We start from the raw sequence: 26550 nt of genomic DNA, 5'->3' as shown, positions 1-26550 counted from the left end.
CAGATAGATAGATATATCTATATAGAGATATAGAGATATATCTCTATATAGAGATATAAAGAGATATAGAGATATATCTTTATATAGATAAATATCTATTCTCTCTCTCTCTCTCTCTCTCTCTATATATATATATATATATACATAATATGTTCTAACTTACAAGTTTAAAAGGGCTTTGAATATCTACGATCAAACTACCCCGGACATTCTATTGATAGTGATTCTGCAAAAGTCACAAATGACCCAGCTTCCACATCTCAGAATAAATAAACGTTCCACAGTAAACTTACAATCATCTTGGAATGAGACAGAAAAAATTATTTAGAAAAATGTCACAAATTTGGCAGTTCTAATTATTCTAGGTATTAAGAAATTTTAAAAAGATTACAAAACTATATGCATACTTCCAATTATGATTTAAAATGTATATGTAAGAGTCTCTTAGGGTTTGGCTCCCTCCCTCTCTTTTTTTTTTTTTTTACTCTTTTTTTTTTCAATATATGAAGTTTATTGTCAAATTGGTTTCCATACAATACCCAGTGCTCATCCCAAAAGGTGCCCTCAATACCCATCACCCACCCTCTCCTCCCTCCCACCCCCCATCAACCTTCAGTTTGCTCTCAGTTTTTAAGAGTCTCTTATGCTTTGGCTCTCTTCCACTCTAACCTCTTTTTTTTTTTTCCCTTCCCCTCCCCCATGGGTTTCTGTTAAGTTTCTCAGGATCCACATAAGAGTGAAACCATATGGTATCTGTCTTTCTCTGTATGGCTTATTTCACTTAGCATCACACTCTCCAGTTCCATCCACGTTGCTACAAAGGGCCATATTTCATTCTTTCTCATTGCCACGTAGTATTCCATTATGTATATAAACCACAATTTTTTTATCCATTCATCAGTTGATGGACATTTAGGCTGTTTCCATAATTTTCCTATGTTGAGAGTGCCGCTATAAACATTGGGGTACAAGTGCCCCTATGCATCAGTACTCCTGTATCCCTTGGGTAAATTCCTAGCAGTGCTACTGCTGGGTCATAGGGTAGGTCTATTTTTAATTTTTTGAGGAACCTCCACACTGTTTTCCAGAGCGGTTGCACCAGTTTGCATTCCCACCAACAGTGCAAGAGGGTTCCCGTTTCTCCACATCCTCTCCAGCATCTATCGTCTCCTGATTTGTTCATTTTGGCCACTCTGACTGGCGTGAGGTGATATCTGAGTGTGGTTTTGATTTGTATTTCCCTGATGAGGAGCGATGTTGAGCATCTTTTCATGTGCCTGTTGGCCATCCGGATGTCTTCTTTAGAGAAGTGTCTATTCCTGTTTTCTGCCCATTTCTTCACTGGGTTATTTGTTTTTTGGGTGTGGAGTTTGGTGAGCTCTTTATAGATTTTGGATACTAGCCCTTTGTCCGATATGTCATTTGCAAATATCTTTTCCCATTCTGTTGGTTGCCTTTTAGTTTTGTTAGTTGTTTCCTTTGCTGTGCAGAAGCTTTTTATCTTCATAAGGTCCCAGTAGTTCATTTTTGCTTTTAATTCCCTTGCCTTTGGAGATATGTCACGTAAGAAATTGCTACGGCTGAGGTCAGAGAGGTCTTTTCCTGCTTTCTCCTCTAGGGTTTTGATGGTTTCCTGTCTCACATTCAGGTCCTTTATCCATTTTGAGTTTATTTTTGTGAATGGTGTGAGAAAGTGGTCTAGTTTCAATCTTCTGCAGGTTGCTGTCCAGTTCTCCCAGCACCATTTGTTCAAGAGACTTTTTTCCATTGGATAGTCTTTTCTGCTTTGTCAAAGATTAGTTACCCATATGTTTGTGGGTCTAGTTCTGGGGTTTCTATTCTATTCCATTGGTCTATGTGTCTGTTTTTGTGCCAATACCATGTTGTCTTGATGATGACAGCTTTGTAGTAGAGGCTAAAGTCTGGGATTGTGATGCCTCCTGCTTTGGTCTTCTTCTTCAAAATTACTTTGGCTATTTGGGGCCTTTTGTGGTTCCATATAAATTTTAGGATTGCTTGTTCTAGTTTCGAGAAGAATGCTGGTGCAATTTTGATTGGGATTGCATTGAATGTGTAGATAGCTTTGGGTAGTATTGACATTTTGACAATATTTATTCTCCCAATCCATGAGCATGGAACGTTTTTCCATTTCTTTATATCTTTTTCAATTACCTTCATAAGCTTTCTATAGTTTTCAGCATACAGATCTTGTACATCTTTGGTTAGATTTATTCCTAGGTATTTTATGCTTCTTGGTGCAATTGTGAATGGGATCAGTTTCTTTATTTGTCTTTCTGTTGCTTCATTATTAGTGTATAAGAATGCAACTGATTTCTGTACATTGATTTTGTATCCTGCGACTTTGCTAAATTCATGTATCAGTTCTAGCAGACTTCTGGTGGAGTCTATCGGATTTTCCATGTATAATATCATGTCATCTGCAAAAAGCGAAAGCTTACCTTCATCTTTGCCAATTTTGATGCCTTTGATTTCCTTTTGTTGTCTGATTGCTGATGCTAGAACTTCCAACACTATGTTAAATGACAGCGGTGAGAGTGGACATCCCTGTCGTGTTCCTGATCTCAGGGAAAAAGCTCTGTTTTTCCCCATTGAGGATGATGTTAGCTGTGGGCTTTTCATAAATGGCTTTTATGATCTTTAAGTATGTTCCTTCTATCCCAACTTTCTCCAGGGTTTTTATTAAGAAAGGGTGCTGGATTTTGTCAAAGGCCTTTTCTGCATCGATTGACAGGATCATATGGTTCTTATCTTTTCTTTTATTAATGTGATGTATCATGTTGATTGATTTGCGAATGTTGAACCAGCCCTGCATCCCAGGAATGAATCCCACTTGATCATGGTGAATAATTCTTTTTATATGCTGTTGAATTCGATTTGCTAGTATCTTATTGAGAATTTTTGCATCCATATTCATCAGGGATATTGGTCTGTAGTTCTCTTTTTTTACTGGGTCTCTGTCTGGTTTAGGAATCAAAGTAATACTGGCTTCATAGAATGAGTCTGGAAGTTTTCCTTCCCTTTCTATTTTTTGGAATAGCTAGAGAAGGATAGGTATTATCTCTGCTTTAAACGTCTGGTAGAACTCCCCTGGGAAGCCATCTGGTCCTGGACTCTTATTTGTTGGGAGATTTTTGATGACTGATTCAATTTCTTCGTTGGTTATGGGTCTGTTCAAGCTTTCTATTTCCTCCTGATTGAGTTTTGGAAGAGTGTGGGTGTTTAGGAATTTGTCCATTTCTTCCAGGTTGTCCAGTTTGTTGGCATATAATTTTTCATAGTATTCCCTGATAATTGCTTGTATCTCGGAGGGATTGGTTGTAATAATTCCATTTTCATTCATGATTTTATCTATTTGGGTCATCTCCCTTTTCTTTTTGAGAAGCCTGGCTAGAGGTTTGTCAATTTTGTTTATTTTTTCAAAAAACCAACTCTTGGTTTTGTTGATCTGCTCTACAGTTTTTTTAGATTCTATATTGTTTATTTCTGCTCTGATCTTTATTATTTCTCTTCTTCTGCTGGGTTTAGGCTGCCTTTGCTGTTCTGCTTCTATTTCCTTTAGGTGTGCTGTTAGATTTTGTATTTGGGATTTTTCTTGTTTCTTGAGATAGGCCTGGATGGCAATGTATTTTCCTCTCAGGACTGCCTTTGCTGCATCCCAAAGCATTTGGATTGTTGTATTTTCATTTTCGTTTGTTTCCATATATTTTTTAATTTCTTCTCTAATTGCCTGGTTGACCCACTCATTCGTTAGTAGGGTGTTCTTTAACCTCCATGCTTTTGGAGGTTTTCCAGACTTTTTCCTGTGGTTGATTTCAAGCTTCATAGCATTGTGGTCTGAAAGTATGCATGGTATAATTTCAATTCTTGTATACTTATGAAGGGCTGTTTTGTGACCCAGTATGTGATCTATCTTGAAGAATGTTCCATGTGCACTTGAGAAAAAAGTATATTCTGTTGCTTTGGGATGCAGAGTTCTAAATATATCTGTCAAGTCCATCTGATCCAATGTATCATTCAGGGCCCTTGTTTCTTTATTGACCGTGTGTCTAGATGATCTATCCATTTCTGTAAGTGGAGTGTTAAACTCCCCTGCAATTACCACATTCTCATCAATAAGGTTGCTTATGTTTGTGAGTAATTGTTTTATATATTTGGGGGCTCCAGTATTCGACGCATAGACATTTATAATTGTTAGCTCTTCCTGATGGATAGACCCTGTGATTATTATATAATGCCCTATTTCATCTCTTGTTACAGCCTTTAATTTAAAGTCTAGTTTGTCTTATATAAGTATGGCTACTCCAGCTTTCTTTTGACTTCCAGTGGCATGATAAATAGTTCTCCATCGCCTCACTCTCAATCTGAAGGTGTCCTCAGGTCTAAAATGAGTCTCTTGTAGATAGCAAATAGATGGGTCTTGTTTTTTTATCCATTCTGATACCCTATGTCTTTTGGTTGGCACATTTAGTCCATTTATATTCAGTGTTATTATGGAAAGATATGGGTTTAGAGTCATTGTGATGTCCGTAGGTTTCATGCTTGTAGCAATGTCTCTGGTACTTTGTCTCACAGGATCCCCCTTAGGATCTCTTGTAGGGCTGGTTTAGTGGTGACGAATTCCTTCAGTTTTTGTTTGTTTCGGAAGACCTTTATCTCTCCTTCTATTCTAAATGACAGACTTGCTGGATAAAGGATTCTCGGCTGCATATTTTTTCTGTTCATCACATTGAAGATCTCCTGCCATTCCTTTCTGGCCTGCCAAGTTTCAAAAGAGAGATCAGTCACGAGTCTTATAGGTCTCCCTTTATATGTTAGAGCACGTTTATCTCTAGCTGCTTTCAGAATTTTCTCTTTATCCTTGTATTTTGCCAGTTTCACTATGATATGTTGTGCAGAAGATCGATTCAAGTTATGTCTGAAGGGCGTTCTCTGTGCCTCTTGGATTTCAATGCCTTTTTCCTTCCCCAGTTCAGGGAAGTTCTCAGCTATAATTTCTTCAAGTACCCCTTCAGCACCTTTCCCTCTCTCTTCCTCCTCTGGAATACCAATTATGCGTATATTGTTTCTCTTTAGTGCATCACTTAGTTCTCTAATATTCCCCTCATACTCCTGGATTTTTTTATCTTTTTCTCAGCTTCTTCTTTGTCCATAATTTTATCTTCTAGTTCACCTATTCTCTCCTCTGCCTCTTCAATCCGAGCTGTAGTTGTTTCCATTTTATTTTGCAGTTCATTGATAGCATTTTTTAGCTCCTCCTGGCTGTTCCTTAATCCCTTGATCTCTGTAGCAAGAGATTCTCTGCTCTCCTTTATACTGTTTTCAAGCCCAGCGATTCATTTTATGACTATTATTCTAAATTCACTTTCTGTTATATTGTTTAAATCATTTTTTATCAGTTCATTAGCTGTTGTTATTTCCTGGACGTTTTTCTGAGGGGAATTCTTCCGTTTCATTTTGGATAGTCGCTGGAGTGGTGCGGGACTGTGGGGTACTTCCCCTGTGCTGTCTTGAATAACTTGCGTTGGTGGGCAGGCCGCAGTCAGACTTGATGTCTGCCCCCACCCCACCGCTGGGGCCACAGTCAGACTGGTGTGTGCCTTCTCTTTCCCCCTCCTAGGGGCGGGATTCACTGTGGGGTCGCGTGGCCCGTCTGGGCTACTTGCACACTGCCAGGCTTGTGGTGCTGGGGATCTGGCGTATTAGCTGGGGTGGATCGGCAAGGTGCACAGGGGCGGGAGGGGCAGGCTCAGCTTGCTTTTCCTTCGGATATCTGCTTCGGGAGGGGCCCTGTGGCACCGGGAGGGAGTCAGATCCGCCGGAGGGATGGATCCACAGAAGCACAGCGTTGGGTGTTTGCGCGGTGCAAGCAAGTTCCCTGGCAGGAACCGGTTCCCTTTGGGATTTTGGCTGGGGGATGGGCGAGGGAGATGACGCTGGTGAGCGCCTTTGTTCCCCACCAAGCTGAGCTCTGTCGTCCGGGGCTCAACAACTCTCCCTCCCATTGTCCTCCAGCCCTCCCGTTCTCTGAGCAAAGCTGTTAGCTTATAACCTTCCAGATGTAAAGTCCCGCTTGCTGTCGAAACACACTCCGTCCGGCCCCTCCGCTTTTGCCAGCCAGACTTGGGGCTCTGCTTGGCTGGCGGGCCGCCCCTCTGCCCCAGCTCTGTCCGCCAGTCCATGGAGCGCGCACCGCCTCTCCGCCCTTCCTACCCTCTTCCGTGGGCCTCTCGTCTGCGCTTGGCTCCAGAGACTCCGTTCTGCTAGTCTTCTGGCGGTTTTCTGGGTTATTTAGGCAGGTGTAGGTGGAATCTTAGTGATCAGCAGGACGCGCAGTGAGCCCATCGTCCTCCTACGCTGCCATCTTCCCAGGATCCTCTTTTTTTACTCTTAAAAACTGAGAATAAACTGAAGGTTGATGTGGCGTGGGAGGGAGGGGAAAGTGGGTGATGGGCATTGAGGAGGGCACTTTTTGGGATGGGCACTGGGTGTGGTATGGAAACCAATTTGATAAATTTCATATTAAAAACAATAAAAATAAAATGCATATGTAATACACAACATAATATACATAATATAAATGCACTGAAGAAAAACAAAAAGCCCAGCCACTAAAGTACTAAGCGTGGTTGTTATTAATAGTTTGAGTGATTTTATTTCTTTCCACGAAGCTTTTTATATTTATCAAATTCTCTTTAAAATCTGAAAAAGTTGTAGAAGTATCTGTATAAAGACTCCTCATCCAGATTTTTAAACTTACCTGTAATAATAAAAATAAGCAGCTTAGGCCTGTTGGCTCTCTGCTCATTGAAGAGGTTAGTCCAGGGCCCACATTTTAGAACCTGGGTTTCAACTCCGCAACATAAAATGAATTCCTCATGCACAGGAACTTCCTCCTTGATACTGGAGTCCATTTCTAAATGAGAGGAGAAAAACAATAAAATGAGTTGCTAAAATGTAAAACCTTGGGCCAAAGACAATATTCAAGAATTTTTTAAAAAAGGCAAATTTCAATAAACACAAGCATATATGGTAGGTATATGACCACTCATCTATTCTGGATTATAGGATCACACACACACAAAATTAAAACAAACCACAAGAGTAAGGAGAAACAGGGAGACACATCTTCAGTGAAGTGAAAGATTTCACAGGAGTATGAATCAGGATCAGATTAGCCAGAGATCCTGCTAAACATCCTATAACACCTAGAATAACACTCACAACAAAAAAATTATCTAGCCCAAAAGTCAACAGCGCCAAGATTGAAAAACCAAACCAAACAAAACAAAACCCTACTCTAATACTAGGTGCCTATAGAGTACAGTTTGTCCAGTATTTGGTTGGCTGCAAAGTGTTTCTTCTTCCTCTAGCTCTCTATTCTGGCAGCAGCAGCAATGTAGCAAGAGTCCCAGATAGTACCTCAGACCAGGTGGCTGCTCCCTGCACCCTCTCCTCAGCTCACATGCACACTGAAGAGCCAGCCACCTGACCTCTGTCACACACAGTAGGCTGGAAGTGCCTTGCCCAATAGAGCTCTGGGTTGCTTAAAAAAAAAGGAAGCTTCTTCAACTCCCTATTCCAGCAGTACCCAAAGCAGTGTCCCAACTTGCTCTGTACCTGCCTATCAGCCTCAACTCACTTGGAGTTGCTCCTGTGGCCCCTCCATGCAGGCACCACACGCTCCAGACCTCACACCTACACCAGCACCCTGGTTCACTCTGCACACCCTCCCACCAGTCTTGGTTCACTGGTCCTGACATGGCAACTGTGGATCAGCTTTGGCGCAGGCAACCACCAACTTTCTCTACCACACACTGGGCTGCAACCACACCTTTTAAATAAGATCTAAACCCACGTTCCCAGTTTGTCTCTTCTTGGGTACTTTCCCTCATCCCTAGGGGATCTTTAGAGTTTTCTTTATACAGTAACTTTATAGTTTCTCTTCTTCCACAGCTTAATAATTCCTTATATTAAATTAACCATGTGAGTTACTGTGTGGCTTCTGTCTCTTGAATGGATCTAGATTGATACATCCTGCATTGTCTATCCAGATTTTTTTCTTCAAATCTTTCCCATCTTAGACGTAGCTCAAATCCTACCTCCTACTTGAGGTCTTCCCTGAACACCTCAAATAAACTCTAAACTCACAGCACCTTTCTTTAACATAAGTCAACAGTGGTAAAGGTAACCAGGTAAACTTCACCTGGTAATCTATGCACTTGTTATTCATGTCATGCCATACTCTCACAGCACAACAGTCAACAAACTCACTACCGGCACCACCCAAACCTCCCCAGATTGACAGCCACCTTAGGTTAAGGTAAGGATTGGACACAGGAAGGAAGAAAACATTAACATACACCCCAATCTCCATGTGTAACCCAAAGTCTAAAACTTTCCCAAATAAAACGACTTAGAAAATAAAAAAAATTCTTACTCAAAAAGTGGGGACTCCTCTTCACTCAAAATAAATTGACTAAATAAACGAAAGTATCATCTCACATTTTCTTAAGGATCGATCTTTAGTTCACTAATACATGTCACTGTACTCCAATCTCTGAAACTGTCACAAAACAGAGTATATTTATAAAGCTCTTATGACATTTATAAAATGTTGGAAACAATGAGATTTAACTGTTCTATACTGCATTAAATTCGAGCACCATCCGAGAAGACACTGGATAAACCGCATATTTGCACTAGAAGAGAATCCAAAGTTATTAACTATATTCTATTCATAAATACTTAACTTTAAACAAATGACATGTTGGGAGTTTGATTAGCCACAAAATTGATGAGAATTCAAATAGATAAGAAATTCAAATACAGTCCATAAAATCTGGAAAACAAAAAATTAATTACACCTCTAAAATACCTCAAATAAAATACAACTAAGAGACCTGGAGTAAACCTATGTATTACAGAGCATCTTTTTTTTTTTTTTAATTTTTTAATGTTTTTATTTATTAAAAAAATTTTTTTAATCTTTATTTATTTTTGAGAGAGAGAGACAGAGCATGAGCAGGGGAGGGGCAGAGAGAGAGCGAGACACAGAATCTGAAGCAGGCTCCAGGCTCTGAGCTGTCAGCACAGAGCCTGACACGGGGCTTGAACTCACAGTCCGTGAGATCATGACCTGAGCTGAAGTCGGACGCTCAACCGACTGAGCCACCCAGGCGCCCCAACAGAGTATCTTTTAATTTTACTCACACTTATGTTTCTAATTCCCACATAGCCAAAAATAATAATAATAATAATAGTAATAAAAAATAAATAAATAAATGAAAAGCAAAGGAAACCTTAACAGTAAGAAATTTCAAGTTCTTCCTTACCTAAGAATCCAAGATGATTTGGTCTGCAAACAAGTGTCCAATTAAGAAGGGACAATGTGTTCTAAGTATATAATAGTAGAAGCTGATGGCCCTACCTACAAACACAGCCTATAAGCAATCTTAAATGAAATCAGCTTTGATAACCAGCAAGACTTAGGGTGGATAAAAACCAAGTGTGAATACAATTTGTGTAACTTAGGTAAGCTTTACTTACCTAAATATAGGTGTTCATCTGTTTTTATTAATGGGTTTAATTTTATTTAGAAAAAAAATTTTCCAATTAAATCTTACACAAACCTAGACAATATATAAAACAGAAAAGCAGCATTTGATCAGTATAAATTTTACAGTTCAAATTTATAATATTTATTTATTATAAAGTCAGCCGGTGAGACAGTGAGGCTACATTAATGAACAAAAATATTTGCAAGTGGAGTTATAAATGAGTCTCATTTAGCTTTAGCATCCAAATCCAAATAACATTCGCATTTCATTTTGGCTACTCAATAAGAATTCTGCTTTATTCATGCATGTAAGAACTGCAAATGATAAAAATATTTTTAAAAAACCTGTGTCATACAAAACAAAACACAATAAGGTATCACCTCACACCTGTCAAAATGGCTAAAATTAACAACACAGAAAACAAAAGATGTTGGGGAGGATGCAGAGAAAGAAGAACCCTCTTACGATCTTGGTGGGAATGCAAACTGGTACATCTACTCTGGAAACAGTATGGAGGTTCCTCAAAAAATTAAAAGTAGAGGGGTGCCTGGGTGGCTCAGTGGGTTGAGCATCCGACTTTGGCTCAGGTCATGATCTCACGGTTTGTGAGTTCGAGCCCCAGGTTGGGCTCTGTGCTGACAGCTCAGAGCCTGGAGCCTGCTTCGGATTCTGTGTCTTCCTCTCTCTTTCCCTCTCCCCTGCTCTCATTCTGTCTCTCTCTCTCAAAAATGAATAAACATTAAAAAAAAATTAAAAGTAGAACTACCCTATGATCTAGCAATCGCATTACTAGGCATTTACCCAAAGGATACAAAATACTGATTTGAAGGGGCACATCCGCCCCGATGTTTATAGCTCCATTATCAACAATAGCCAAATAATGGAAAGAGCCCAAATGTCCATCAGCTGATGAATGGATAAAGAAGTTGTGCTATATGTATATAATGGAATATTACTTAGCCATAAAAAAGAATGAAATCTTGCCATTTCCAATGACATGGATGGAGCTATAGGATATGCTAAGCAAAATAAGAGAAAGACAAATACTATGATTTCACTCATATATGGAAAATGAAACTTAGAAAATGAAACGGATGACAGGGGAAAAAGAGGCAAATCATAAAACAGACTCTTAACTATAGAGAATAAACTGAAAGTTGATGGAGGGAGCTGGGTGGGGGATGGGCCAAATGAGAGATGGGTATCAAGGAGGGCACTTGCTGTGATGAGCACAACCAAATTTGTGTTGCAATGTCCAGACAGTCTTCAATTAAAGTACACTAACTTTGAAACAGAGGTAGTAAGATGATTTTCTTTCAGAGTTAAAACACTAGGGCTGTGTTAATGTCCCACAACTACACAGAGCAGAGCATATACTTTGCATGTACCTGAGCCCTGACTGACAGTTAATTAATGATGTTTCTGGGCACTAGTACTAAAACTACTTGTAGAATATTTAGTGACTAAACAAGTGAAAATTGAATTTTTTAAGTCCCAGTGATGAGATATAAAATTTGTAATTGTTTTCAAAACACAACAAAAGAAGTACAAATATGTACAAAAACAGCAGCAGAAGCTTTATTTAAAGTTCTGTTAAGTTTTTAGTTACTCTATTAATGAACGTTAACATACTGGAGAGCTCTATGAATCTGGTGAGTCTGGGGGTTGTTTTAAATTTAATTTAAAACGTACATTAGAATTAAGTTCAATCCCATGTTAGCAAGGAAAGCCTTGTGTTGAAACCATATGAAAAGCTAGAGAAAAAACAGTACTGGAAAAAAAAATCTGTTAGAAAAATCAGTAACCAATAAAAGAACTGCTCAAGAATGTGTAATAAAAGAGGAAATAGAGAATATAATTAATATAAATATAAGAAGAAAGCAGAGAAGTAATACAGACCAAGTGTAACAAATAAATAAAAAAAAACCCAGTAAAACTACTTAAGCCCAAATATAACAGTAATAAATTAAATGTAAATAGACTAATTACATTAATTAGATAAAGGCAAAGATGATCAGATTGGATAAAAATAAAACAAGTAATTGTGTGCTACTTATAAATAATACACATTAAGAATAAGGATACATAATGTATAAAAGTAAAAGGATGGAAACAATAAACCATGGAAATACTAATCAAAGAAGAGATGGTATAGTTATACTGAAGTCAGATTTAAAAAGTAAACTTTAAAGTAAGAAGCACATGAGACATAAACAGGAACATTTCAAAAAGTCAATCCACCAGGAGACCATAACAATTCTAAATAAGTATGTACATAATATTTTAGCCTCCAGAGATAAATTAAAAATTAGCAAATGTAAAGGGAGAAATAGATTGGACCACAATCGTGGTAGAGGATTCTGACATACCTCAATATCTGAAATAATAAACAAAGAAAAAAGCCAATAAAAATATAGAAAACTTAATTACATAATATTTATATTAACATAATTAACACAATCAGCATGTGTAGAATTCTGTACCACATAATTGCAAAATGCACATCCTTTTCAAGTGCACATGAACATTTACCAAAACTGACCATATACTGAGCCATACAGCAAGTCTCAATAAATTTCCAAAAAAATGAAATAATAGAGTATGTTCGCTAACCACAGTGGAAATTAGATAAAAATAACAAAAATAATAAGAAAATCCCCCAATTTTTGGAAATTAAGCAATAAATGTCCAAATAACTGATGAGTAGGGGAAGAATTCACAATGTAATTGAAAACTAAGTAATAATGAAATAAATAATGAAAATAAGAAATTTCAATGTATGGGATGCAGATAAAGGTATGACTGCAGGAGAATTTAAAGTCTTAAAATGCTTTCTAAAATATTAGGGAAAAAGGGCTGGACATTAAAGATGTAACTATTTATCTTAAGGAGTTAGGAAAACTAAATGAATCCAAATAAAGAAAAATAGAAAAAAGAAAATAATAAAGAATAGAAGTTAATGGAATAGGAAAAAAGTTTACATTTGAGAGGATTAACAAAGACAAAAGGTTAGCCTTTCAAAAGAGTTATAAATAAATAAGCCCCTGAGAAGACTCATAAAGAAAAAGGGCACAAATAACCAATAAGATGGGAAAAGAGGCTATCATTCTAGGTTCTATGGACATTAAAAATATAATGGAGTTATATCATCAAAATGATAAAGAATATCATGAAGAATTTTATGCCAATACATTTGATATGGGCAAATTCCAATACAGACAAACATAAAAAGGCTAGAAGACTCTTAACAGTCCAATAGCTAGTAAAGACACTGAGTCCGTAATTCCTGGGCCAGATGAGAGTCAATGCTTAGGGAAGAAATAACACCAATCTAACAGAGTTGCCCGGAAAACAGAAAAAGAGAGATCACTTCCTAACTCATTTTATGAGCCCAGCATATCTTGGTATCAATACCTGACATTATAAGAAAGAAAAGTTACAGGCCAACCTCGCTCATGAACATAGATGCAAAAACTCTATTCAAAATATTAGCAGACCAAATCCAGTGATTCATACCATGGCCATACATGACAATCAGATTGTGTATATATCAGAAATGTGAGGCTGTTTAAACATTCAAAATTTAGTCAATTTACTGCATTAACAGAATAAAGGAGAAAAGCCATATAACCATCTCAACCAATACAGAAAATACACTTGATAAAATCTAATAAAGAATCATGAAAAAACTCTTTAGAAAAAAAAGAAAAAAAGGGATCTTCCTTGATGAAATATAAGTATCTATAAAAGAAACCTACAGCAAACATTTTATTAAGGGTGCAATGCTGAAAACCAACCCTACCCCCACCTCCGACCCGAAAGTTTGAGATCAAGACAAATCTGCTATCAACACTTCTATTCTGTGTTGTACTTGAGGTCCTAGCCAATACAATAAGACACAGAAAAGAAATAAAAGTATGTGAATTGGATAAAAAGAAAGCAAGCTGTCATTATTCACAAACAAGATCACACATATTTTATGAGTGTTCCAGTTACTCTTGCTACATAACATATTACCCCAAAATTTAGTGGCTTAAAGCAACCATTTTACTATATTCATGGATTCTTTGGGTCAGGAATTGACAAATGGCACAGCAGGAGAATAGCCTATCTCTAATCCATAATGTTGGGGACCTTTGCTGAGAAGACTCAACAGCCAGGTGTGTGATATGTACACTGGGGGCAGGAGATGCCATCTGGAAGTATCTCTATTTACATGTCTGATGACAGATGCTGCTGTCAGATAGGTTTTGGCCAGGAACACCTGCACTGGACAACTCTATGTGGTCTTTCTACATGGACTATTTTGGGCTTGTTCAGAACATAATGGCTGAGTTTCAACAGCAATTGTCTCAAGAGGACCAAATTAAAACAGTAACCTTTGTTAGCCACAGCCTACCCATATTCAAAGAGAGGAAAAATGAACCTCTCTCAAAATGAAGCATGTCAAAGTCATTGCAAGAAGAATATGCGGTATGGGAGTTATTGTGGCCAACTTTGGAAAACACAACCTACCAAAATAAGTTAAACAAAGATACATAAATTTCAGTTCTGCAGAACTTTTCAAGTTACACTAATAAGAATTTTTGACCCTTTAAGAGAGGGACAGAATATACATACAACCTTCTAAGAGCTGATTTGACCAATTTTGTCAATGGTGATTGTATTAACTTTTCCCTTTAGCATCTCACTCTCTTTTTCTGAACAGTTTGGGAAAGTGTTGAAGGCACAGGAAGTCTGATGGTTTTTAAAATGGGGAAGGATTTGATTAATGTAGTTCTTTTAAAAAGACTGTGAAAGACGGGGGGAAAAAAAAAACAACCCAGAAGAATACACTAAAGCTTGGATACTATCAAAATAACCTAAGCAGGAAATGAGGCTGGGAATAAAGGAGTTGAATGAGAGACTAGAGTCTTAGTAATTTACTGATTCTGTATGACAAGCCAGGGAAGGGTGAGTGCAAAGATGACTTAGATCTGACGCTAAAGATGAGGAGAATGAAAGCACTAGTCCACACAAAGGGGAAATACTGGGGAAAGGAAGTTAGTTGGAGGAAAGGAAGCTGATTCAGTTATGAACACAGCAAGTGTCGCAAGAAAATAAGCAACAATACCAGAAGAAAGTGGGACCCACAGAGCTAAAGCTCCAGAAAGGTCACAGTAGAGAGATGATTTGCCCAGCTCCTTCTTAAAGAGCTCCTTTGTCTTGGCTTCTATGATACCTCCCCATCCTCACTGAGAACCTTTTCCTCCTCCATTGACTGTACCCAAAGGTTCTGCCCCAGGCCCTCACCCTTTGAGTGCTAACTACTGAGCATTTTCATCTGGGTGCCTCACTGATGCACCAAACTTTTATAAGTGTCAAAAATTAAAATCATCTTGTTTCAAAAATAAACTCTACAGATCCCATCCTAGATCCTGACTTTGTTATAGAGAGTACCATTATTCACCCAGTCACCTAACTCAAAAGATTCTTTGACAGCTCCTGCTGCAATTTTGGGGGAGGGGAATTTCCCTAAGCAAGAAAAAAAAAAAAAAGCCAGCTAAAAAATGAAAAGGAACAATTAGAAACAGGCATGAACTAAGAAGATATATAAAGTCATATAAGCCACAGGGGAATGTTTCCCAGAAAGTTAGGAGCTGGTAATGAATTTTTAAAAACATACAAATGTCAAAGAGCAAAAGAAGTGAGGCAATAGTAAGAACTCATATTTTAAGAGTACTTTCTATAAACCAGGCACTGTGCTAAACACTTTATACATATTGTCATCACTTAACCCTCACAACAAATCTTATGAGATGGGTATCACTATTTCCTCCCTCTACCCCAACAAAACATGTGAGAAGAAAATTGACTGAAAGATACTAAGGAATTTGCATAAGGTCACACAACCCATAAACTGGACTGTGGTAGAGTCAGAATTTGAACCCAGATGTCTGAATAACTCCAGAGGTCATGTTCTTTGTTTGAGAAATTTTACATACACACGCACAATTTCATTTGAATGTATAAATGAGATATAATATATACTGGGATTTTTAAAAAGTGGTCAATTACTTTTTAATCTTTTATATGCCTCATTTCTACCTCTCCTTTTCACGTCCATGCATATTACTCCTAAACTCAAGTTACTAACTCAGTATAAGGTCTTCCATATCTTTCTATAATCACATATACATATACATAAACATTTATATGAATTTTGATAAATATGAATTGTCAGTATTTGGTAAGTAGGAGCATATTATACACACTCTGATGTATTTTACTTTCATAATAACACACAAAAATCCTGCTAAGTCAAATAGTGTAACTCCAATTCATTATTTTCAATGGTTCTATAATATGGATACACTATAATTCATGTGACCATTTCCCTGCTGACAGGTGCTCCACTGACTCCCAGTATTTTGAGACAATGTTGCCATAAGTACTCTTAAATCCCCATGTTCTTACATATATCCATATACACCAGTTCTTTTGTTTCTAATGGCCAGATTCCCAAGTGTGGAATTCCTGGGTTGAATTTTAATAGGTATTGCCAGATGGCTTTCCAAAAGGGTAAGAATCACATTTCATCCAGCAATCTAGGAAGGTATCTTTCCCTCTATAATCCTATCATCAGTAAGAGTTACCATTATTTTTAATTCTTTTAAGTCTTCGGGTATAAAACATCGCACTCTTTAGTTTGCATTTCTCTGGCTGCTAGTGCATTTGAACATCTCACGTTTGCTGGGCTTTTGGACTTTGTTTTCTATGAACTGTCTATTCATATTCTTTGCCAACATTCCAAATGCGTTATCTTTTTATTATTGACTTGCAAGAGAATTTTGTATATTCCTGACCCTTGGCCCTTTTCTGGATTCCTATATTTTACATACAGCTTCTTAGATGTTTATTTTCATTTTTGTTATTCTAGTTTTTACATTTAAAGTGTTAATCCACCTGTATAAGTATCTGCTTTGTTTTCTTTAAGATAATACCATTTAATAAAGAAAACATCTTTTCCTCCACTGAATTAAAATACAATCTTTTTCACATAATAAATTTTCATATTTACTGGGACAGAGTTTCTTAACTACAGAAATACAAAGCACCTTATAGTCAAACTTCAGAAAACCAAAATAAGGGAAAAAAGTCTTTAAAGGAGCCACAGAGAAATGACAATAGTATCTATAAGGGAACAGTAATTAGAATGTCAGATTTCTCATTAGATATCAAGGAGGCCAGGAAAATGTGGCACAACATTTTTCAAGTGCTGAAGGAAAAAGACTATCAACTACAAATCCCGTATCAAGAAAAACGACCTCTCAAGAATGAAGGGGAAATAAAGATATTCTCAAATGAAGAAAAACTAAAGGAATTTGTCCCTTACAGACCTATCCTTAGGAAGTTCTCCAAACAGAAAGAAGTGAATAAGGTTTAACTTCAGAGGAGGACGAACAATGGAATGATTAAAAGCAATGGCGAATATAAGGGACTATCCTTCTCCTTATGAAGCTCTTAAATCATATTTGATGCTTGAACCAAAAGTTCATAGCATTATTTGATGTGGTGCTCAATGTATATAGAGGAAATAGGACAATTACATATGAAATGTGGAAAGGGTAGGGGCGCCTGGGTGACTCAGTCAGTTAAGCGGCCGGCTTCAGCTCAGGTCACGATCTCACAGTTTGAGCCCTGATTTGGGCTCTGTGCTGACAGCTCAGAGTCTGGAGCCTGCTTCAGATTCTGTGTGTGTCTCTCTCTCCACCCCTCTACTGCTCATGCGCACACTCTCTCTTTCTCTCTCAAAAGTAAACATTAAAAAAATTTTTAAAGTTGAACGTACAGAAAAATGAATGGAATAAAGAGCAGTTTTTTGAAAAAGATCAATAAAATCAATAAAACTCCACTAAGATGAAAAGAGAGAAGACACAAATTACTAATATTAGGAATGAAATAGGGGTTTATCACTAAAGACTGTAGAGTACTAGTTGGTTGATAAAAGACAAAACCAGACAAAGACAGCACAAAAAAAAGAAAGAAAACTACATACCAATGCCTGTCATATCTATACCTTAATAAAATATTAGCAAAAAGAATCCAGCAATGTATAAAAATTATTATATGCTATGATCAAGTGGGATCTATTTCAGGTACATTTAACATTAAGAAATCAATGTAATCCTCCATATCAAGATGGTAAAGAAGAAAAATCATATCATACAAATTAACTAAATACACACCATGTGACCTAGCACAATTGCATTCTTGGGCATTTATCCCAGAGAAATAAAAACATGTTCACACAAAACCTTCAAACAAAGGTTCATACTAGTCGTAACTGTAATAGTTCACAACTGGATACCACCCATATGTCTTTCAACAAGTGAATGGTTAAACAAACTATGGTAAATCATACCATAGAATACTACTCAGCAATAAAAAGAAGCAAACTATTGATACACTCGACAACTTGAATGGATCTCAAAGGAATTAATGCGAAGTAATCTCAAGAAGTTATACACTGTATGGTTGTGTTTATGCTACATTCTTGAAACAGACAAAATTAAAGAGTTGGAGAACAGACTAGTGGTTTCCAGGGGTTAAGGACTGAGGTAGGATGAGAAGGTTGTGGCTATAAAGAAAATGGTGGTTATATGAAGCTATATACACTCACAAATGAGTGCTTATGGAATGGGTGAAATCTCAATAAATTCTGTAGATACATTAATGTCAATTTTCTGGTTTAAAAAATTATACTATAGTTATACAAGATGCTACCATTGGGGAACATTAGTTGAATGGCACATGGGGACCTCCTTATACATTTTTTTTGCAACTTCCTGTCAATATATAATTTATGTCAGAATAAGAAAGTTTTTGAAACTACACATGTATTTATTTAATTGCAATTGGTATAAGTGGAATTAAAGCGAAAAACCAGGAATCTTACCACACAGTCACATGTAAGCTTCAAAACATACAGCTGCAAGTCAACACATAATAGATGCATAAACAGAACCTTTTTTAGTCTGCTTACTATTAAATTTATATTCATTTCATCTCTCTCCAAATAACATATTAGAGGAAGTCATCATTTTCTATATTGACTTGATGATAATCTCACCAGTCGCAACAAAACTACCTTCTTTGTAATTCTTTTCATTTGTGCAGTACATTCTCGTCCTCTCTTCTGACTTTAACAATGCCTGCACGACAGGACGTACAACTGATGTTATGTTATTTGTCCAAGGTTACGGGGCTTTTAAATGGCAAAATCAATTCTATAGTCTTCTGACTCCTATTCCAGTATTTTCCAGTCACATAGCACTCTGAAATTTTATGTAGTACTATAGAATCTGAATAAATAGCACAGTATTGTAGGAGAAAGTCAGAGAAGGAATGGGCATGATGCACATTATACCAAAATCCTGCAGGCGTTCACCTTTAGGTGGAAAAATGGGGGATGGGGGGAACCAAAAGAGACTTTCCTATTTATCATTTTAGAAAGAAGCTTAAAAAAAAAAACAAAACTTCATGAATAAAGATTTCAGAGATTTCCCCTAAGTTTTCTGGGTTTCTTTTTGTTATGTCTATCTCTTTCATCACAGGGATTTGCTCTTGGAACAAAAGTGGCTAAGAACTACAGGTTCAGATATAGACTATGAACTCTTCCAGTGTTTGGCATACAAGACACAAAGCAGGTGCTCTGTTACTACTTGTGAGAGGAGAAATGAATTTGTGAATCAAAGAATACATGTCTCATCTTGCCTTGTGTGAAAAAATAAAAAAACTCAAGGGTAAGAATTTACAGTTAAGGCCTTAGGGTGAAGAGTGATTATAAAGCAGTGTGAGCACAAGATGCCTGCTGCAAAGAACATCTAGAGAGCTGTGAAGTGGGTGTGGGTATGGGTGTGTCATTCGGTAACAGTGGATGATTATGGAGTGTTTATTGTGTGTAAAACACTGTTCTAAGTGCCACAAGAATTATCTTGTTTGATAAAACAATCTTAACCAGTGGATACCAATGTATCCCATTTTACAGATGAGAAAAATTGAGGCACAGCCTCCTTATTTAAAATACCATGATGCAGGGCAAGCAGTTGAGGCAACTGAAAGCCCCAACGGTTTCCCCAACATGCTACATTCTAAGTTCAAAGGAAGGAGCTCGGTTCTGACGTTGGTGCCACAGAAAAATACTTGAGCAACTAAGACTGAACATCAAACATGTGGTAGGGAAGTGTCAAGTTCAGAGACTGGCCCACGAGTCAATACTCAAGGGTACCTGGTGTAACAAATTTGTTAGAGGATGGGGGGAGGAAGCTGATCCGACGGAGAAAACTGAGGTCAAACCAAAACAGCCTTTAATGACCCCTCCGATGGATAAGTGGGACGCTCGAGGGAAGACAGTGACTAGTCCAGGCCTAGTTAGAGGCTTAGAACTCTTAGAATTTCCTAGAGGTGCAAGAACTCTGATCTTTGTGGAGTCTCCGGCCCAGACTGGCCCCTGCTAGTCACTTCTTCCCGGCCAACTGCCCAATGTCCAAGCCCCTACTCCCAAAAGGGCCGCCATAAACGTCCCGCAGGCAGGCTGCAGTTAGTACAAATGGCTCCTTACCGCGCCCATAGGAGCGACTGCTGGGACAGCATCAGAGTGGATCCGAACCTCGAGCGGTCGCAGCAGTTATTTACGCCCTGCGGTCCGTCTGGCCCAGGGCAACACAGGCTCTACGAGAAACCACACAGAGGAAGGTCTCTGGCTCCCCTGTGCCTGCTTGCCTGTCGGTTCTCGCGCAAAATCGTCCCCCCACGGCAATGCCTCACCTGTCAGCCTAGAAAACAGCGGGCTCTATCGCAACGATGCTGCTTAGGCGGCACTCGGAGCGGAAGTCCCGTCTACCCTTACGTCATAGCGCGGCGCCGGGCACGGCTGCGGAGAGGCGGTCCTTTGAAGATGCGCGACGTTCTCAGGTTTGCGAGGCTCTTGAGCGTGGGTTGTGGCGTGTGTTCCTGTTCAGCGAGAGCGTCGGGAGGGTGTAGCTGTTCTGGACCTTTGTCTTCCTTTTCATTTGAATGTTATCCTCCTCTTATTGCAGTCAATCTCGTTTGCTTCTTCCCTTACCGCGTTGTCCTCCCTTCCTCCGTTAATGGTTTCGTCTCTTTCTTTCCCTTACCCATATGCATAGGAAAGTTGATTCTCAGTGGACCTTGTTTGTTAGCATTAAGAGGGCCAGCCTCTGCTACTGCACACTTTAGAAAAATGTGGAAAATGTCGATTCCAGAGATATTTCGAACTTAACGTACCCAAGCTCCGTGAAGACAGTTACGCTGATCTTGTGAACTGTTGCATTCTCAGTACCCAGCGCATAGTAGCTGATCCGTGTTCATCTGTCCAAAAATGCAGTAGTGAATGTGACGTCGTTTTATAGCCAGGGAGGGAAGCAGACAAGTAGGCTGGCAAACCAGTAATCTTACCCACAGTTAGGAAAGAAGCTTTGATTCTTTTGTATTCAACATCAGTATCCATCAGTGATAGGACCACCATCCAATGGGTTGTTAGCAGTGGACTGGTACCTCTTATGCATTACTTCTCCATTTTTCAGTTTTACTTCCTTAATAACAATAGTTAATGATTTTAGAAAAAGCCTCTCACTTCCTAAGAGGTTTTTTTTTTATGAATTAACTCATTTTTTTTTTAATTTTTTTTTTCAACGTTTATTGATTTTTGGGACAGAGAGACAGAGCATGAACGGGGGAGGGACAGAGAGAGAGGGAGACACAGAATCGGAAACAGGCTCCAGGCTCCGAGCCATCAGCCCAGAGCCTGACGCGGGGCTCAAACTCACGGACCGTGAGATCGTGACCTGGCTGAAGTCGGACGCTTAACCGACTGCGCCACCCAGGCGCCCCTGAATTAACTCATTTTTAATCCTCCCAACAGCCCAATGAGGTCAGTATTAACATGTGACCGTAGAATCTGGCAACACAAATACACAAACTAAATGAGTGATTACATTGCAATGGCATTACATGATATGTTCAAGGTATTTTTTCTCATCACTAATGCACAACTCAGTGTGTGCATTTCAATGAACATGATTAACTAATGCAGCCTTTCTTTGAATCCTTGTGAATACATTTGTGGTGCTTTGCTCAAGTGATTTATGTTTCCGATTTCATTAAATAAGCCTATGCCAGAAAACCTAACCAAGAGAGTTCAATCACTTAAAAACAAAGATCTCTTTCCAGACCGATGGCCACTCTATGATTATCTCCATTTTTATCTGCACAATAAAGTAAGGCACAGAAAATTAACTTGTCCAACCTCACTTGGCAGAGCTGGATTCTACAACTCTATATGGTACCTCATGCTTGGATGAGTTCCCACTCCCTCTGCTATTGTTGAAGCACTTACTCTTCTATACCTGATTACTTGAAGCAGCCTCATTGTTTTCCACGTCTTCTTGCTGTTTCTGGAATGCTCATGCTGTCTTCATTAAAGCTTTCATTTGTTTTGTGCACACTCTTCCCTCTGTCCAGTATGCTCTTCTTCCTCCATTCCCTAATCCCTCCACCACCACCACCCCAACTGCAACATATGCAAGATTCACTTTGGAATGGCATTCCCTGGTGCCCCAGGTATGGTGAGGTCCCTCCTTTTTAGTCCTATATCACCATTTATATTCTGTTAGGTTGCTTATTTGTCTTCAGCATTAGACTGTGAGGTCCTGGAGGACAAGTACCCCTTCCTTCTTTTATCTTTGTATTCTCTAGGTCTAGAATAGGGTATGAGACATGGTGAGCATTCTGTAAAGCTGTGTTCAAACGATTCTGCTCAAGTAGTGGAGTGGAGTGTGCTGTGAGGCTTATAGGATCCATTTGGCATTTATTCCAGGTAAACTTGCATTGTGGAATTTTTATGTGAGTATCTTTTTCCACACTGGTTTCCAGGTCTAATTAAGAAAGAGACTTCCTTGCAAATTATGCTCCATACAGTCCTTGTATAAAGACTGTGTTAATATTCTTATGCATGTATTAATTTATTTGAAGGTCTGGGTATTTTGAAATCAAATAATCTTTTCTAGTTTTATCCTCCATCAATGCTTATGAAATTTAGTGTGCATAAGAGTCATCTAGAGAGTTTGTTGAAACAGGGATTCTTACTTAGTAGGTCTTTAGTGGGGCCTAGAATTTGCATTTCAAACAAATTCAGAGATAATGCTGCTGCTACTGCTATTTCTCAGGTCATACTCTTTTCATGGCTCTGCATTACATGGTAGTCATAGAGAAATGCTTGGTGGGAAGACAATCGTCTTGATGTATAGTAATTTGTACCTAAGAATATGTATAATTGTCATCACTTCTAGCATTTACAACAGATGATCCACAAAATATTTTTGTGAAATGGATTTGCACTGCAGCATTCATTTATTTATTCTTTAAAAAAAATATATATATATATATAATATATATTGCCTGCTGTGTGCTAGGTATTGTTTCAGATGCTAGGGACAAGAGAGAAAGATCTTTGCTTTCTTTTTTGTTGTTTGTTTGTTTGTTTGTTTGTTTAGTTAGTTAGTTATTTAGTTAGTTGTTTTTAATTTACCTCCAAGTTAGTTAGCATATAGTGCAATAATGTTTTCAGGAGTAGATTCCAGTGATTCATCCCTTATGTATAACACCCAGTGCTCATCCCAACAAGTGTCCTCCTTAATGCCCCTTGCCCATTTAGCCCATCCCCCCACCCACAACCCCTCCAGCAACCCTCAGTTTGTTCTCTGTATTTAAGAGTCTCTTATGTTTTGTCCCCCTCCCTGTTTTATGTTCTTTTTACTTCCCTTCCCCTTATGTCCATCTGTTTTGTATCTTAAATTCCTCATATGAGTGAAGTCATATGATACTTGTCTTTCCCTGACTGATTTATTTTGCTTAGCAGCGTACCCTCTAGTTCCATCCATGTTGTTGCAAATGGCAAGATTTCATTCTTTTTGATTGCTGAGTAACGCTCTATTGTATGTATGTATATGTACATATATATGTATATATATATATATATATACACACACCATATGTGTGTGTGTGTGTGTGTATATATATATATATACACATACACATATGGTGTCCATATACATATACATACATATGAATGGATAAAGATGTGGTGTGTATATATATATATACATATACATATACATATACATATATATACATACATATACATATATATACCACATATACATATATACATATGGCGTATATGTGTATATATGGTATATATATGTATATATATGTATATGCCATGTATACATATATATGTATATATATACATATACACATCATATGTATATGTGTATATATATATATGTATATATATATATATATACATACACACACACACACATATATACATGTATATATACACACACCACATCTTCTTTACCCATTCATTCGTCGATGGACTTTGGCTATTATTGATAGTGCTACTATAAACATTGGGTGCGTGTGCCCCTTCAAAACAGCACACTTGTATCCCTTGGATATATACCAGGTAGGGCAATTGCTAGGTTGTAGGGTACTTCTATTGTTAACTTTTTGATGAGCTTCCATATTGTTTTCCAGAGTGGCTGCACCAGCTTGCATTCCCACCAACAATGCAAAAGAGATCCTCTTTCTCTGCATCCTCGCCAACATCTGTTGCTGCGTGTTGTTAATTTTAGCCATTCTGACTGGTGTGAGGTGGTATCTTATTGTGGTTTTGATTTGTATTTCTCTGAAGATGAGTGACATTGAGCATTTTTTCATGTGTCTGTTAGTCATCTGGATGTCTTCTTTGGAAAAGTGTATAATCATATCTTTTGCCCATTTCTTCACTGGATTATTTTTTTGGGGGTGTTCAGTTTGATAAGTTCTTTATAGATTTTGGATATTAACCCTTTTTCTGATATGTCATTTGTAAATATCTTCTCTGAGAAGGATCTTTGCTTTCTTGAAGGACATCAGATAATTGAGAAAGTAAGAAAGAAGAAAGTAACAAAAGAAAATTAAAGGACAATGTGAAAGAGAGTGGCTAAATTAGGTTGGGCAGTCAGGCAAGTATCTGAACTGACCTAAATGGTAAGAAATCAGCCAGAAGATCTAGTGGAAGATAATTCTTACATTCATTCTCATTCCCTGTGTGTATTTTATTTATTTAAAAAAAATTTAATTCCAGTGTAGTTAACACACAGTGTTATATTAGTTCCAGGTGTACAATACAGTGTTTCACCAGTTCCATACATTACTCAGTGCTCGTCATGGTAAGTGTACCCTTAATCCCCTTCACCTATTTTACCTACCTCCCCTCTGGTAACCATCAGTTTGTTCTCCATAGTTAAGAGTCTGTTTTTTGGATTGTCTCTTTTATTTATTTTTTCCTTTGTTCATTTGTTTCTTAAATTCCACATATGAGTGAAATCATACGGTATTTGTCTTTCTCTGACTGGTTTAATTTGCTTAGCATTGTACTCTAGATCCATCCATGTCATTGCAAATGGTAAGATTTCATTCTTTTTCATTGCTAAATAATATTCCATTGAATGTATATGCCACCACTTCTTTATCCATTGATGGATACATGGGCCACTTCCCTAATGTGGCTATTGTAAATAGTGCAGTGATAAACATAGGGGTGCATATATTCCTTTGAATTGGTGTTTTTATTCTTTGGGTAAATACCCAGTAGTGCAATTCCTGGATCATATAGTAGGTATATTTTTAATTTTTTGAGAAACCTCTATACTGTCCTTTAATATTAGCTGCCTCATATCTTAGAGTACTATCCTTCATCCACTGCTCTATATAAATGCTTCCCTCCTCCCCCACAGCTTTAAATACCATTTATAGACAATTCTCAAAGTCACATCGGCAGCCTAAACTGCTCCCATAGGTTCCAGGCTTATAGATCAGATGGCCTCCCTAACATCTCCACTTGAAAGCCAAATAGGCATCTCAAAGTTAACATATCCCATACAGAATTATTGATTTCCAACTCTAAGGGCAAGAATGCATTCATATCTCAGTACAAAGTTGAAACAGGACCTGAAAAAGAAAAACAAACAGTTGGGAACTGAGGTAGAATTGTCTCCTGACTTCACTTCTCTCTGGACATCTGTTTTGTCATCATTCTTCAATCCCTAGGCTACCTGAAAGTATATGGCTGTTCATGGCTCATGCAATCTGTGTTTAGATGAGGAGTCATTAGTGCTGTTCAAATAGTTTCTACTTCCTACCTTCTAGGCATTTGCTAGGAATGCACTTCCTTTATACTTGGGAGGAGAGTGAGAGGAGGAGAGAGACCAAGAGGATGTGAGCAGTTCTGTCCAATGAGTTGTGAGGAAAAATGTTATGTCACTTCCAGGCTGAGCAGTTGATTCCTTGTGTGAGATCCTTCAAAGTTTCAGCTTTTTCTTTGGCACAGTGATGACAACATTCAAGATGGTGTCTGTCCCAACAGGCTGTATCCTTGAGTAGCTGCTGTTGCATAAAGCCTTCTGATCATCCTGGGATGAAAACATAGAAGAAAGAAATCCACCTCTGTGTTAATTTTGGTGTGGTTATGGTAGTACATTGTAGGCTGTGCAGACTGACACACAGGGACAGCCACACAGGGAGGCTCTTTCTTCTTACTCTCTTGATTTTAATTCCAAATACTCAGGGGGAGAATTTCAGATTGGCTCAGCTTGGATCTGTTTTTTAGCAGTCGTCCAATCATCAGTGACATGGGCTAGGGGTCATATTGTACCTTATACAGAGGGGCCCTCTGCTCCAGTGAAGGGGATCATAGGGAGTAGGCAAACATTCCACAAGAGTGTTTACTGTAAACACACATGGCTATAAAATTAGACAATTGTACACTGATTTAACAACAGTATATGAAATTGAAAAATTTTAACCTTTTACATGAAAATTTTAGACTCTCATTACTCAATGTTTATTGACCACCTATTAC

The 26550-nt window shown here is 38.0% G+C and overlaps 2 protein-coding genes across 9 annotated transcripts in view; one reads left to right on the top strand and one right to left on the bottom strand.

Moving 5' to 3' along the window:
* The window catches only part of LDAH (lipid droplet associated hydrolase), a 116831-nt gene extending 96373 nt beyond the window's left edge, over positions 1-20458 (bottom strand). For 4 of the 6 annotated variants that reach the window (XR_006215983.1, XM_007080722.3, XM_042982428.1 and 1 more), the window contains exons 1-2: positions 20388-20458; positions 6779-6934 (exon numbers count right to left, since the gene is read on the bottom strand). Coding sequence is in view for 5 of the 6 variants with exons in the window: in XM_007080722.3 (XP_007080784.1) it covers positions 6779-6932 (154 nt within the window). In the remaining variant the exon portion in view is untranslated. Of the gene's footprint in view, positions 1-6778; positions 6935-8458; positions 8585-20181; positions 20292-20387 lie in introns of those variants that run through there. The other 2 variants (XM_042982426.1, XM_042982427.1) reach the window with 2 other exon arrangements.
* Positions 20459-20496: 38 nt separating this feature from the next.
* Positions 20497-26550, top strand: part of LOC122237425 — a 126654-nt gene continuing 120600 nt past the window's right edge. For 2 of the 3 annotated variants that reach the window (XR_006215986.1, XR_006215985.1), the window contains exon 1: positions 20497-20534. Coding sequence is in view for 1 of the 3 variants with exons in the window: in XM_042982435.1 (XP_042838369.1) it covers positions 22181-22202 (22 nt within the window). In the remaining 2 variants the exon portion in view is untranslated. Of the gene's footprint in view, positions 20535-22106; positions 22203-26550 lie in introns of those variants that run through there. The other variant, XM_042982435.1, reaches the window with a different exon arrangement.

Source organism: Panthera tigris, chromosome A3 (assembly GCF_018350195.1).
Source record: "Panthera tigris isolate Pti1 chromosome A3, P.tigris_Pti1_mat1.1, whole genome shotgun sequence".
NCBI classification, from domain to species: domain Eukaryota; kingdom Metazoa; phylum Chordata; class Mammalia; order Carnivora; family Felidae; genus Panthera; species Panthera tigris.
This window is presented reverse-complemented; position numbering and strand designations above follow the sequence as displayed.